A 14,329-nucleotide genomic window follows, 5' to 3' on the forward strand; every position below is an offset into this window, starting at 1 on the left:
AATATAAACTAAAAAATCTAATAATAGATTTAACAGATATTGGATAATGATTATTACGTTGTGTAACTATGAATGTTTTAATTCAACCACGTGTAAATTTGTAACTCTACTCTTACCTACTCATTTTAATATTTAAAATCTCTCTATTATGAGTTAATGATAAATAAAAAATATAATAATTTTAAGACAAGGTGTTTTTATATGGAAACAAACAAAATATAAAATTTTTACTTAAAGCTTAGATTTGATAAAGTGATTAAATATTAAATAATTTGAGAAATTTTGATTCGGACTGTATATTAATTTTTGTAACTTTATTGAAATAAGCAGTACAATTTTAAAGATTGAAGTACAGGAAACTGCAATATAAGTTGTCAAAGTACGAGAAAAATTTTAAATCAGATTTAGTGTTTGATGTCGTTACATTAAAAAGTCAAGAGGCGTGTATGTTTGAGAGGTCGGCCAGTGAATACTGACCCAAAAAATTTGATAAACAAGCTAACGAGAACCGATACACCCGCTTGAATAACGAAATTTCGTGCTTGAGGATGCTTCGGGTCCTCCTGCTAGCGTTCGTGGTCTTGGGCCCCGGGCTAACCAGACGGGTCAGCTCGCACGAGGAATCGGAACGGTGGAGTTGTGAGTCGAACTCGGAGATCCGAGTCCAGGCGGATTTCAGGCCGGGAGTCATTACGCTCGATGGTCACGCCGATGATTGGAAATACATTGATGGGTTCGAGTTCTCTCTCCTCCCTGCTCTTGACCCAGACGAGGACCACGAGTACAAAGATGGAAAAATGACAGTGAAGGTAAGTTGGCTGTTGCTTGGACTTCAAAAAAAGAAAAAAGAAAAACATTTGACCGATGAGTTTTGATGCAATATTTTTGTGGGATGTTCTTAGGCTTTACATGATGGAAATGATGTCTTCTTCTTGCTGCAAGTTGATGGGGACTATGCCTACTCCAAAGGGTAAACTTTTTTTAGAACTAGATTTCTCTCTTTTGATGTGTTCAGAGATGAATTTGAATTAACTGCTATCGAACCCCAAAAGATTTTGGTCTTTTGATCCTGTTTGAGATGTCCAATAAAGTTGGATAGCTTGTGCCTCGCAAATAGCTACAAAAAGAAGCTTATTAAATTACGATGCTATTATCTTTGCTCTATGCATCAAAATATCATTATCCATGGCATGCCAAATCGGTTTACTTTCTTGCTTTTTGTTTTATGTGGTCTAGTTTTTAATATTCATTCCTTTCTATTCTGTAAATTGAATAGAGAGCATTTCGCAGTTAAATCTGTTGCCACAGGCTGATTTATTTATGTAAAAGCTTTATGGTGAACTGGGTTTTTACTCTTTAATGCAGGGATAACAGCAAATGCCCTTCTGCAGCTCTCATGTTTCAAATTGGCGATGATGCTACCTATCATAATGTAAGTTAGGTCAACTAACTTGTGTTATATTTATCTTACTTTGTTACTCTTTGGTAGCTTCTCATTGATGCAAGGATGAAAGTTGAGAAAGTTTATTATGGTGCAAGATGGGTGGCTGTCAAGAACAAAGGGGCTCTTGCACCAACAAGACTTGCAAAGGCCATGAAGTTGACATTATGCACTTCTCTATTGGAAATGCTATACCTGGAAGGCTCTATGGTGGCAACCCGATAGATAACAGAGAGGGAAATGGAGGTGACAGGTAATGTAGTACAACTTAATTTGAAGTAGTACAAATGAATACCTTGGCCATCACAATAGTGAGTGATGTACTCTTCTAGTAAATGTTGCAGAATTTATTATTTTATGATAATACTTTTTATTTGCTGACAGGTTTGGTCATTTGGTTGATGTATATGCCTGGAACCCGCACTGTAGGTACCTTGATGGAATGGGTCCTTCTGGTAAATTCTGAGATCAAATAATTTTATTGGCCTGTTTTCATGAGTGTGAAATATGCTTGTTTGAGATGAAAACGATGGGAGTTCCTTTAAGCATGGCAAAACAAAGTGGGATGATGCACTAAAGAAAGTGACTACAGTGGTCATCAAGGTGGCATAGAATGAGAACTACTGCCAAAAGTCATACCTTTATCTTTTATGAGACACTACAATGCATGCTTAACGGATATGGCACCCACTAGAAAGAACTTTTTGAAGATCTTGAAGTGTTAATCACTTTTTTAAGGACATTAAATCTTCGACATGGCACATCAACAAGTATTTTTAATCTTATTGACAAAACATTATGATATCTGCTGGAATAGCTTATCATCCTTCCTTGCTAGTGTTTAAGTGTTGAATTACCTTTTTATCACTGTCTCTGCCCTTTTCCCAATTGCCTGCCATTTCTCATTTAAATGCCTTCAAACCAGGATCAAATTACTCAACAAAATGTTTCTTGTTTCTGCTATCTTATTTTTTGGGAAGGAAAGAATTCTTGTGATAAGATAATCTAGTTATTTCATCATAGTTTTTTGTTCCCTGTTTCCAACTCTTTTCTTCACAGGATAAATTATGCCCTTTTTGCTCTTATTTAGTGAGATATTGTATAATCCTCTCCTTATCTCTGACATATTCGATTTCTCACTGTCATTTTAAGGAGTTAGAATTATTTATTTTTGGTAGAAAACCAAAAATTCCCTTCACTCTATTTTGTTTATGTTGTCTTTGAGAACTTAGCTTTGCATGTGGCTATATGAGTCTCTTCCTTGCTTTATGCATAAATCTCATGATCTGGACTGCTGGCTTTTTCTGAAGGATCATCCTCCTTTGCAAGATAATTAATTTTTTGTTTAGTATTTTTTTCGTCCAAGTTCATTAAAACAACATTGTTATCGGAAACTTTTTAGTTTTTTTCCTTAATGAACTAATTTCATTTCTCTTGCTAGAAGGAGATGATGATTCATCTTGATTTAGAAAACTTATAAATCCATTACACAGATTAACGGACAAGATGTTCATGAGTCTAAATTGCTGCATTTCCAGGTCTGCAATATCTTCTACATTCCTTGCTTCCCGCCCTACTCTTTATTATTTTTCTATCCCTCTAGGGGTATGCTTTATTGCAAAGCTAGTGGATTCTTATTGATGTCTTTTAGTTGATTGATTGGCTTTGAGATCTGTATGATACAAAAAAAAAAAAAAACGAAAGAGGAAAATTTGTGACTTGCATATTTCTTGTGGCTTTATTTAGTATATTTAGCTGAAGATGACTTGCTGCTCTGCTTCTCTTTGTTCTCTCTCATTCCCCCACCCCCTGCCCCCTTTAAATGGTATTGATTGTAATATATTTTTTATTTCTTCATGTTTAAATTATTAAGATTTATTTTTCTTCCCTGTTAGGAAATGATTCTAGCGCACAGAATAATTGGAAAGGAGCATGGTGGCACAGTAGCTTAGCAGTTCATTCAGGTAATTAATCTATTGCTATTATAGACTAATGGAGTTGAATATCTAAGTTGATAAATCAGTCCAGATGTATGGAGTGGACTCACTGTTGCTTGACCATTTTTATAAGAAAATTTCTGTTGTTCAATTCCGACAATTAGTATATCCAGTAGAAAAAGGCCGAATGGTCTATAGGCTGATATGCATTTCCACAAGTGAGTGCTCCATATGCATGTTTCAATATCCTTAAACCTGCTGAGTATTGATTGCTCCTTTTAGCACGGTTTTGGAGCTTAGACAGGTGATTTCCATGCATCAAGTTGATCAAGAGCATTTTATTCTGGAACAAAAGTACAAATACACTTGCTTTATTTTTTTATTTTCCTGTGTAGAAAATGATTTTAATGTCAGGAACAACTCTTTGGTTTTATTAGCATTAATGTCTGTTGGTTAATTAGTGTTGATTTTTTTATTCATTTTATGTTTAATCAATGTTATGCTCAAGTGACTTAGACAGTTAGACTTAATACTGCATCTTTCAGATTCTCAACATTAAACTTGCATACTTTTAACAGGTTTTGTGGAGGAAGACAGTCCTTATTCCTCAGGAGGTCAGCAGGGAACATATTATTTTGAATTTTCTAGGCCTTTGAGAACCATGGATCGTCTTCAACAGGTTAGATAATAATCTTCTGGCTTTTGCCTTTCAGCTACTGGTATTAAATGTTAATGTAAACCCACAGTTTTTGTGTTTTTGGAAAAAAAAAATTCTTTAATATATGTATTCTCCATGTAATGTTCTTTCTGTTGCTTGTCAAACAATAGTATAAGGGATCATGGCTTTAAAACTGTTCTTGATAACAATTCAGTCATTACCATTGGTAGATTTAACGAGGGACTATAGGAGCAATTTATGAGCCTTGCCTGGGAATTTAAGATCCACTTATATTACTTTAAATGTTTTGGCATTTTCTGTTTTTCTTTTTGGCATATATTGGTCCTGGGCGGCATAAGGGGTAGCCGTCTCCCATCTCACAAGCCACCTATTCCCTATGATATATTTGGTTTTGCAACTAATATCTTTGAAGACTTAATTTAATAGGAAGTCCTAATTTTGGATTATGGATTGAAGGTCTCCTTACAAGTAGAATTTACTCAAATTATATTAGTGTGACTGCTTCTAGATAGTTTATGATATCTATTTTTAAGACAATAATTTTTGCTTATTTAGGAGGTAAAGCAAATAAACATGTGCTCGTGCTGCAAGAAAGTCTCAGCTCTGCCTATGTTTATCACATAATATCGCACAGTTTCTTGGTTAGATTACGTCATGACCTCCATATTCTTAACCTGAACATCTCACATCTGTTGAGTTTCTTGGTTTACTTTTTGAAGATAAATCATTGAGCCGACTCTGCTACTATTCTAAAATTTAAAGTAGAAACTATGGTAAATAGGTATATTATGCTACCTTCCTAAGCAGAATCGGCTATGTTACCAATTTCAATTGTTAAAACTTAAACCAATAGTGCTTTTGTTCTCATTCTGTTTTAAGTATTTACCTTGCAACAGCCCCGCTGAAATGACTTCTCTCTTGCATTGCAGGATGTTCAATTCACAATTGGCGGATCAAGCAAGATGTCTGTTGCATTCTGGTATCCTGTTGATGGGAATCCATGGTTTGGATCTGGACACTATACAATTAACTGTGACTGGGTGTCATTGGATATCGCTTCAGGTGGTGCTGTGCTAACCAAGTCTACATCAAGCAGCTCCTGGGATGGGACCAGCTTCTTCGCCCTTCTATTCTCTGTAGCCGCTCTCTGTGTAGCCGCATTTGTGGCATATCAGGTTTCTAGACCGAAGAGCGTCCCATTTACACCAATGGAAAATCTTTAGATAGTTATACATGTCTGCCTTTGTACAACCATTTGAGTTTGAGCTTGTCATACATGTTAGGATTGTACTATTGATTGAGTTTGTACTGCCTAGCTTTGTACTTTGAACAGACCCACTTCATTACATTTTTTAATAAATTTTAGTTTTAGTTTATTATCTGCTTTTCTGGGGTGAAGTTTGTCTCTTGTTGATGCGTGGTCTACTCCACTTATGAGCATGGCTTTCCGTAAAGGATTAAGTAGCATCATTAATTACTATTAATATATTCTTACGGCTGATCTGTCCGGGGAAGCCCCAAAACTTTCTTAAGAGTGTTGCTACTAACTAATTGGAGGTTGAAGAGAAGCCCGTCAACTTTTTCTATATGCAATTTAGTCCTCTTCATATTTCCATAAATAATTACATGATAAAAGCTATACTTTAACCAATTATGATCGATTTTAGCATTCAAGCATGTAGTTAACTGATAAATACACGAATTTTATGCTACTATGGCATCCTCATGCCTGTCTTAACCTCCGCGATTCCAAATATCTATCATAGTGGCATGATTTTGGTTGCTACTTTCGTGGTTCGGTTTAAGCCTAGGCCACTATCCTCCGGGATTGGTTTAACGGGACAACGCGCAAGAAGAATTAAAACGACTGCGTTTAATATATTATACTCTGGCGCTTCTGTAATTTGGTTCCTCTTTTCTGAGGCGGTTCCATTCATTCAGTGCGACACGTGAGAAAGCCAAAACCCTAAACCCCTGATCACAGCTTAATTTTTTAATAAGAAAAAAAACCGGTTTGTTTATTTCCAGGCAGTTCCCCAAAGAGTTAAAGAATCTTAATTTCTTCAGTAGATGTTTGGTTCCTAATCTGTATCTTTGAAATTCCCTCCAATGGCTATTGACGGAAGCAAAACATCTCAAGTTTCAGCCTCTCAACCACCGCGCAAAATCAACGTACAGAAATTCGCGGAAGCCAGAGCCACCGAGCTCGAGTCGCTTCACTCTACTATATCAACTCGACTCAACAATGATTTCCGGTCACGTAGAAACAAGAGAAGGAGGACCACCGCATTCAACAATCAAGTCGCCAAGAAGAGAAGCAGAAAGAGGCCGAGGTTGGTTGATAAAAGCAATGTTTCGGCCTTAGAGACGGAACAGAAGGAAATATCTCCTCTTCCACGTCGCGTTCGTCGGAGATTGGAGCTTAAAAAGAATCCCGGAAGCGGTTTCGTTACTTCAGGGGATGGCACCAAGAGGTTGAGAACGCATGTTTGGCACGCGAAGCGGTTTACAATGACGAAACGGTGGGGGTTTTACCTTCCTTTAGGATTGCAGGGCAGGTAAGCAAGTCGTTGTTTAACCTTTCCGATAGTGCAGAAAAGCCCAAATTTTTATGTTCTCTTATTTCTTTTTGTGTTTATGTGATATAGAGGAAGGGGTTCGAGGGCTGTGTTGAGGTGGTTCAAACAAGGTGTGGTTGTCCACGACGCTAGCTATAATGTTGCTGTTCAACTGGAGGGTCCAGAGGCAGGCACCTCTCTTTTCATTTTAAATCGAATTTATTCCTTTTCGGCTTCTTTTAGTTGATTTTAGTAAAAATTGGATCAGACCTTTTATTGTTTTTTTATTTGCTGCCAGGATTCTTTAATGGCAACACTACAGATGGTTCTAGTGCCTTCTCCATCAGTTCAATCTCAAGGTGTTTCCAGCTCTGTTCTTTCCGGTACTACTTATGGAACTGCTATGGTATGTTCTTCAATTGCACCTTTTCCTTATCAGGAAGAATTACTAATACTAAATACTATGCTTGCCTTTTGTTTCCAGCTTCATCATGTAGGAGGTCCTTTTTCACAGCCAATTGCACCTGTGACTTATATGTGGTGTCCTCATGAGAAGAGTAAAGAAGATGGAAATAATAATTGCCATGATGTTATTGAATGTAATGAGCCATGTAGAATTGGTTTTCGCTCTTGCATTCGCCAGCTATGGATTTGGATTCATGCATCAGCTTTTAGTGAGGGATATGATGCTATAAATTGTGCTTGTCAAAAACTGGTAAATGATATATCATTGGACTTAATAATAATGTTTTTAATTATTTTACACTTTAATGAAGCTCGTGAGTGTGAGCAAGTTATTTCATTTGGTCTCAGAAAGATTCTTAGTATAAATATCACATGCTGTTATTATCTTAGATGCTAAGTTTTGTGTTTAATCATTTTTCAGATGATTGAGAGAGGTATCACCATTAATTGTTTTTCACGTGAGGGTCAGCTTGCAGAATTGGAGTTAATTGGGTCTAAGGCATTTCAGCTTCTTCAGAAGATTGTTCATCCTGTCCCTTGGTTAGTTATTTAGAGGTAATATCTGATCATTTTGAACCAAGATAAGAATTTAAAATACGCTAAACAAGTTGATTGCCGATGCAGCATTCTAGAAACTTGTTGGCAACAGCAAAAGTGTTCAAATGCAAAGGACGGTGATGACTTTCAGGAAAAGAACTCTTTTACACTTGAAAATGAGGAACATGTTTCTTCTTGTGCAATTTTATCTTTTACAATCAAGGATCCTCGCATATTGCCTGCTGAAAGGACCACAGATTTTCTTGAGCCAGATTCTATCCTTGATATGCAAGAAGTTGAAGCTAATGGACATGTTAACTTAACTAGAACTGTATATGAGAATGAAGAGGTAGCGTCACCCTCATGTTTAAAACCTGAAGGAAATGAAATTTTATCTAACAACAAGAATTTGTGGGATGCTAGCAGTAGAATTGACCCCCCAGAGGAAGATAACATACTTTGCATGGAAAAGCATCAGCAGCGTATGGATTTCTTTCGCCTTGATGATCCAAAAACAGGGCCCCCAAAGACTTCAAACAAGGTGCAGCGCAAGCGTTCTTGCCCTATTTTGCTTCTAAAAAATAATAATGAAAAGGGCTCTTCTTTGGGGTAACTACTTTGTTCCCTTTTTCCCCACACATTAACTATTTCTAGAAAGAAGTTTACTGCTTCAAATTTTAGTGTATGAGAATTTTTTTTGTGCACTATCGATGCATTTAAGAACCATCCTATCCAATAAAGGAGAAGAGTGACATGTGGTTTCACCTGCTGTGATTTTGTTCTAACATTGCATACCAACTCCTTTTGGTGGAGAATTGTTTATTTTTACATATGTATTGCATTTCATGACAAATCATCCTGAGATCAAACAGCTGCACCCCCAAAGAGAGGAGGCCTTCACCTTAAGCTGAGAGCAGCTTGATGGAGGCAAGTGCTTCTAGTTTGTGAGCTGCAGTGACAAACTCGTGCCATATATGTTTTAAGTTTAGGCATGAGAATTGCAAATTGGACGTTTAACACAGAGGTTTGTGTTATATTATGTCCTATTGATTCTTGCAAATGGTTGGATAAAATTATATTTGACGATGGCTTTTCTATGGTGTGTTAGGTTTACCTTGATAGATCAGGGAGGTTTTGTTAATTTTTTTAGCCTTGTGATCTCATTTTTATTTGTCATCATGGGAGCAAAATGTTTTCTTTGCAAAATCTTTATCCAGAAATCTGTCTTAGAACATTAATGATTTTTCTTCCTTCATTCTGCATTTCAGATGGTCTGTCATACTACCTTTAAGTTGGACTAGGGTCTTCTGGTTTTTTCTTGTCTCCAAGGGGGCTCATGCTATTGGGCTGAGGGAGAAACGCTGGATATCATGTGAAGTAAGTGTGTTTGGATTTAAGAAATTTGTCTCGGAGCAATAAATTATCCAAAATTGCATGTTAATTTTCCTTCTTTTACAGGTTGGACTGCCTTCTTTTCCTTCAGATTTCCCTGACTGCAATGCATACTTTGCCCTAAAGGAAATTGAAGAGACTGCCTCTAGGCAAAATGCAGAGCAGCGTCCTCTGGCTGTGAGACCTCTTAGAATTTCCATTCCACCACCGTGGGATGTTGTCCAAGTTGCTTTGGACAAACTAACCATGAGGGTGAAAGAAGCTCAAAATTCTAGTGGAGAAAATATGGTTGGAAAAAACTCATTGAAAAATTCAAGTGATGTAACAAGTTGTCGTAATTCATTCGATGGCATTGTAGCAAGGACATCAAGTATGCTGACTGACTTCTTGAATGGCATCCATGGTGAACATTTGCTTTTATTTCCTCAATTTCAAAATAGAAAGTCAGGACTTATTAAGTTTATGAAGGATAAAAGCATGATGGGAAGAGGAGAAAATGGGATTACCCAAATTAGCTACAGCCACAAGTTATGTTACGTCAGGGTTCATCTCCGTGCATACAAGGAGGGTGTTTTTGAAGAGGGAGCTGTTGTATGTGCACCCTGTCTCACTGATATATCAGTATGGACTTCCAGGTAGTCATTTAAATAAAGTTCCTTGTATACAAGTAATTCTTAATCTGAAACCCTTGCAAGATCGTGAGTGCAACATGCGTGTAGGTCTTCAAATGGCTGGAATAGCTGCCTATAATTTGTTCATTCCAGCATGCTCTGAACGTTTAAAATGCATGACTATAGTTATGCAACAAACAAGAGGTTGGACAAGGATTATCTGGGTCACATTCTCTGATCCCTTTTTCAGGGTGCAAATATCACCCCTATTTAATTTAACAGGACTGAATTTTGATTTGTCCATGACACATCTTTGTATAGAATTTACTGTTTCTTTCATTCGTGAGATTAACTAGTTAAAATTGGATACATTGCAGCTCCGGTAGCATTGAATGTGGACTTGAATTGCCTGATTCTGCCGTGAGGTCGTACTTTAAAGAACAATCTTCTGGTAAGTGGGAACTCCAAGTACCAGAGGATCCTGCTTCTAGAGAGTATCATCGGTGGCCAGTTGGTTTTGTCACTACTGGATTTGTACGAGGGAGGTTAGTTTACCTGCTTTTTCTATATTGCTACCGCAAAACTATATTCTCTTCAGTATTGCATATAGCTATTTTCTTAGATTCTCTTCAGTTTTGGTTACGATGATTTTCTTTTTATATATGCAGCAAAAAGCCAATAGCAGAAGCTTTTTGTGAGGCTGTCTTGCTTGCTTGTCTGAGGAAGGAGCAGTGGAATCAGATCCCAGTGAATCGTAGGAGGAAGGAGATATACGTCCTTGTTAGGAACCTTAGATCTTCGGCATATAGACTTGCTCTTGCTACCATTGTCCTGGAACAACGGGAAGAAGATGTGGGATTCTTGTAAAATTCTGCCAACCTCTGGTTAACCAGTACACTACGGGAGAAAAAAAATATTTATCATGTAACGGTTTTCTTTGTTTTTCCCTTTTTTTTTTTTTTTTGAACTGCATGAAAGGCTCTGGATAGCATATGGGAACGTCAACCCTTTTTTCTAGAACACTTTTCAATCATGTCCTGATTAGTTGATTCCCGTTTCCCATACAATGTTGGCCCTCATCTTTGTTTTTCAACATTTCTTTTTGAGGATAAATGGCAATTTTCCTTATCCAAGAAGTAGGGAATAAGAAACTGCTACCAATGGAACTGCAGAAGCTATATCTGCAACTATACATCAAAACAAAAAAAAAAAATAGAGCTCTAAGCTATATTTACAGTCTAGAATTCAGATATTCCAATTATGAACATGAGAAGATTTCCGCAGCATCCACTAACCTAAACTGACAGAATCAGATACATGACCGACACTTGCACATCCACTTAACCTAAACCTGACAGAATCAAGAATACAGTGAAAAACATCTTCATTGACATTCCTCATCTCCCATGTTTCCTGCTATTCCTCTCAGGCCAAATAAAGTTAATGTGAGCACTCCAAGCAATTTTAAGGATATAACTTTTCAGAGAACTCCCCTTTTGAGGAGATTGATCATAGCAAATTCTTCATTGCAGTCGCCAACTGGCCTAGTAATGCCAGAATACTGCAGAACTCTGCGACAATCTTGCTTAGAAAAGGAACAACCGAAGAATAGGCGGTTCCTATTTTCCACAGCCTGATTACACAAATAAACGAGTACTGGCAGCCAACTTGAAATTCTCTGCTGTGTTAGAAGCTTATCCAAGATGGCCATCCAAGCAATCAGAGCATGTTGAAATATTATTTAACCAAAGGAGCCTGTCCAACTGCACCTTTGGTAGTTTATGTTGAATCGAATGAAAGGTATCTGTGGCATTGAACTTCCCTGATTTGGAAGCTGTCCACCTGACCTGATCACCAACATCTTGGATGAAACCGATAGCAAGTTTCCTTAGCTAAAAGTAGCTTCTTCTTTTTTTTGAGTCTATTGGCAATTACCTTTGTATTACACTGATAAATTGCAGCGCAACAAGACACTGGCTTGAAGTTTAAAACTGTTAGGAAATAACGATAAAGAGTTATAGCTTGAAACATCTTACTAGAAGCGAGATAGGAGTGAATAGCTATAAAGACATCATCCCACAATTGACCCAGCAGCCTTGAAGAGATGACAGTGTGCCTATCTGGCCTTGGGGCTTGACTACCATTGAGAGAGAAAAGGGTAGTCTTGATTTCTTTTTCTGAAGTAGGGGCTTCCATTAATCTTTGAGAATCTTCCGAAAAGGTGGACTGCATAAATTCCCTCAGCTCCTCCACAGTGCAGCCCATTACACCCTTATCAGGCTCTCCCAGCAATTGAGAATAAAATGCAATAATTTCCTTAAAAAATTTGATCTTGAGATTTAAACCTATTGCCTTCAGAATCGTGCAGGACCTCAATATTGTTGCTGACTTTCCTGCTCTGACTACCATATGGACAAGCCCGGAAAGAGAATGCCAGAGGGCACCGTTTCGGGACGTCTTGTCCACATCCGCGCCACAGGAGAATATCGCTCGACGCGCCTCCCCTCAAGTGCCAAATATAACCAAAAAAAAAAAAAAAGAAGGACGAACGAGATACGACGAGGTCCATTTCAAAGCAAAATGGTGCACGTTGCGACGTTGGTCTGTTTCGGGCCGCCAAAAAATGGGACCTATGAGGCCCACAAGTTGTTATCGGCCCAACTGTTGGAAACTTCTCCGTTATTAATTTATTTTCATTTTTTTTGTCGCTAATGAAAACTGGGTAGCGTAGATTTTTAGAATACAAAATGGAAGGATCGTAAAACGTATAGCTGGACCTTCTCGGTGCCTACAGGAAAGGATCGAGTCCAAGAACTAGAAAAATAGGAAAAACTTTCGCATTTCTTTCCTTTCTTTACTTTTGCGAAGAGATTCACACCAGCAAAAGGAGATTACAGGTACTTTTCCAACTCTCTCTCTCTCTATTGAGTTGAAATTAACCGAGTCAAAATTTAATATTTGTCCTCCAATATCTGTTGTTTTCTCCAGAAATTTCTCTTTTCTAGGGTTTTCTTTTTATTTTTTCATCAACTTGGTGAAAAATTCAAGTCTCAAATCATCTATTACTCTTAGATCTTAGGATGTTCAGCCCTGGTTCTAAATGCTGTAAACTTTGAAAATTCTCGCTAGTTTCAGTCCGTATTTGGTTATCTGGAATTTGAATTTAACAACTGGGGCTTCTTAAATATTTATTGTTTCAAATCTACCAAATATAGCGATAAATATAGTTATAGAGTCTTTCTGTACATTTTTTTAGATTATAAGAAAAGTGTTCAGGGTTTATTAACTGCTTTATAGCTAGTTATTAATTTATTGGCTCTAGTTTTTGACGCGAGTTTTTGTTACTAAAAAAAGTTCAGGCTTTTCTTTGGGAACTGAAGTTTTGACTTGATGGGGAGGATCAAACCGCAAGCTCTGCTACAACAGAGCAAAAAGAAGAAGGGGCCGGCTCGAATAAGTGTTATGACAATTATAATGTCTAGCTTGATTGTTGTTTTGACTCTGTTTTTTCTCTATGCCACATACAGACACTGGTCCCAAAGGTTCGTTGTAATTCAGTTAAGGGAAGTTTATATAATTTTTGAATTTCGGGTATTCGCCGTATTAGAGATACGGGAAAATAGTTTGAGGACTGAGAATTTAGTGGTGCGAGGTTTCTATACTTTATTATCTGCTTGGCATGTTGTTCATATATTTTGCTGCATACTTACTAATTTCAGAGCATGACAATTACACTGTTTGTAGGAAGGAAAGAAAATAGAGGGAAGGGAAAAAACAAAGGAGAGGAAGGAAAGTTGATTTTTTTTTTTCTTCTTTCTCCCAGAAAAAAAAAGGAAAGGAAAGAAAGAAACACTACTTTCCTTCCACTCCCTTTACTTCCTTCCTCTTTCCATCCTACCGAACATAATATTAGAAATGAAACTGCTTTTGGAGAATAAATTATGGTTAATATTTCCCAGTCAGTGGAATTTGACCCAGTTTTCTTGTCTTTAGGTCAAGATTCCAAATAGAGAATAAGCAATCAGTTCTTGAGGTACGCTACACTCCTTAAAGATTCATATTTATTCATTTTATAATATCTTTCTTGTCCTCATTGTATTGTATTTGTTTTAAGTCTTTATTTGGTCGATAACTACAGAACTGTGTATTCTGTGCCTAGTATCATCCTTTTAGAACATTTTAAGGCAACTTTTCACTGTTCTTGTGTGCATGTGTATCCCTTGTTTATGGTGCTTTCTAAGATAAGGCATTTCCTCCTTTCTATGTTATTGTTTCTTAACTTTATATCCTTTATATTGACTTTGGTTCTTTGCGTCTGGTAGGGTGACAACTCTTTCATGGATCCGAAGAAATCTGATCTCCCTGGATATGCTGTAGGTTTCTTTACTTTCCTAGCTCTCCCCCAATTAGTATTTTCTGCCTGGTTGGATAATGTCTATTTTTTGTGGTACAGGCATGAAATGTGTTGTGCATAGTTTTTGACATTCCATAAATTTAATATGTAATGTGTTTTTCATATCCAATGCAAATATCTTTTACCTAGTCAACTAGCTTTCTGTAAGCAATCCTTTCTTTAGCTTGCAGGCACATGCTTCTCTGAGTACATGAATTCATTAAAAGACATACAAAAGAAACTCTTTTAGCATACTCTTTGATTGCTTCACCTATTAAAGAAACAGAGTTCCTTAGCATGTTTGGTAAAAAGCCTT

The 14,329-nt window shown here is 37.1% G+C and overlaps 3 protein-coding genes across 4 annotated transcripts in view; all 3 read left to right on the forward strand.

Moving 5' to 3' along the window:
- Positions 1 to 350: 350 nt before the first annotated feature.
- Positions 351 to 5,433, forward strand: LOC110414321 (heme binding protein). The gene is made up of 8 exons (XM_021425445.2): positions 351 to 809; positions 903 to 970; positions 1,366 to 1,432; positions 1,540 to 1,694; positions 1,826 to 1,896; positions 3,337 to 3,405; positions 3,957 to 4,057; positions 4,987 to 5,433. The coding sequence occupies exons 1-8, from the start codon at positions 549 to 551 to the stop codon at positions 5,278 to 5,280; spliced, it is 1,086 nt and encodes a 361-aa protein (XP_021281120.1). The 5' UTR covers positions 351 to 548; the 3' UTR covers positions 5,281 to 5,433.
- Positions 5,434 to 5,963: 530 nt separating this feature from the next.
- On the forward strand, positions 5,964 to 10,827 carry POP1 (ribonuclease Ps). Its single transcript, XM_021425670.2, has 10 exons — positions 5,964 to 6,615; positions 6,706 to 6,802; positions 6,914 to 7,021; positions 7,100 to 7,330; positions 7,502 to 7,620; positions 7,705 to 8,226; positions 8,886 to 8,994; positions 9,076 to 9,644; positions 9,998 to 10,165; positions 10,289 to 10,827. The coding sequence occupies exons 1-10, from the start codon at positions 6,167 to 6,169 to the stop codon at positions 10,485 to 10,487; spliced, it is 2,571 nt and encodes an 856-aa protein (XP_021281345.1). The 5' UTR covers positions 5,964 to 6,166; the 3' UTR covers positions 10,488 to 10,827.
- Positions 10,828 to 12,343: 1,516 nt separating this feature from the next.
- The window catches only part of LOC110413708 (peptidyl-prolyl cis-trans isomerase CYP21-4), a 4,218-nt gene continuing 2,232 nt past the window's right edge, over positions 12,344 to 14,329 (forward strand). The window contains exons 1-4 of one of the 2 annotated variants that reach the window (XM_021424633.2): positions 12,344 to 12,517; positions 12,975 to 13,162; positions 13,614 to 13,653; positions 13,943 to 13,993. In XM_021424633.2, coding sequence (XP_021280308.1) covers positions 13,011 to 13,162; positions 13,614 to 13,653; positions 13,943 to 13,993 — 243 coding nt within the window. In that variant the 5' untranslated portion in view covers positions 12,344 to 12,517; positions 12,975 to 13,010. The remainder of the gene's footprint in view (positions 12,518 to 12,974; positions 13,163 to 13,613; positions 13,654 to 13,942; positions 13,994 to 14,329) is intronic. The other variant, XM_021424634.2, reaches the window with a different exon arrangement.

The sequence above is a fragment of the Theobroma umbraticum genome, unplaced genomic scaffold (genome assembly GCF_002168275.2).
Source record: "Theobroma umbraticum cultivar Fairchild unplaced genomic scaffold, ASM216827v3 scaffold_4.1, whole genome shotgun sequence".
Classification (NCBI taxonomy): Eukaryota; Viridiplantae; Streptophyta; class Magnoliopsida; order Malvales; family Malvaceae; genus Theobroma; species Theobroma umbraticum.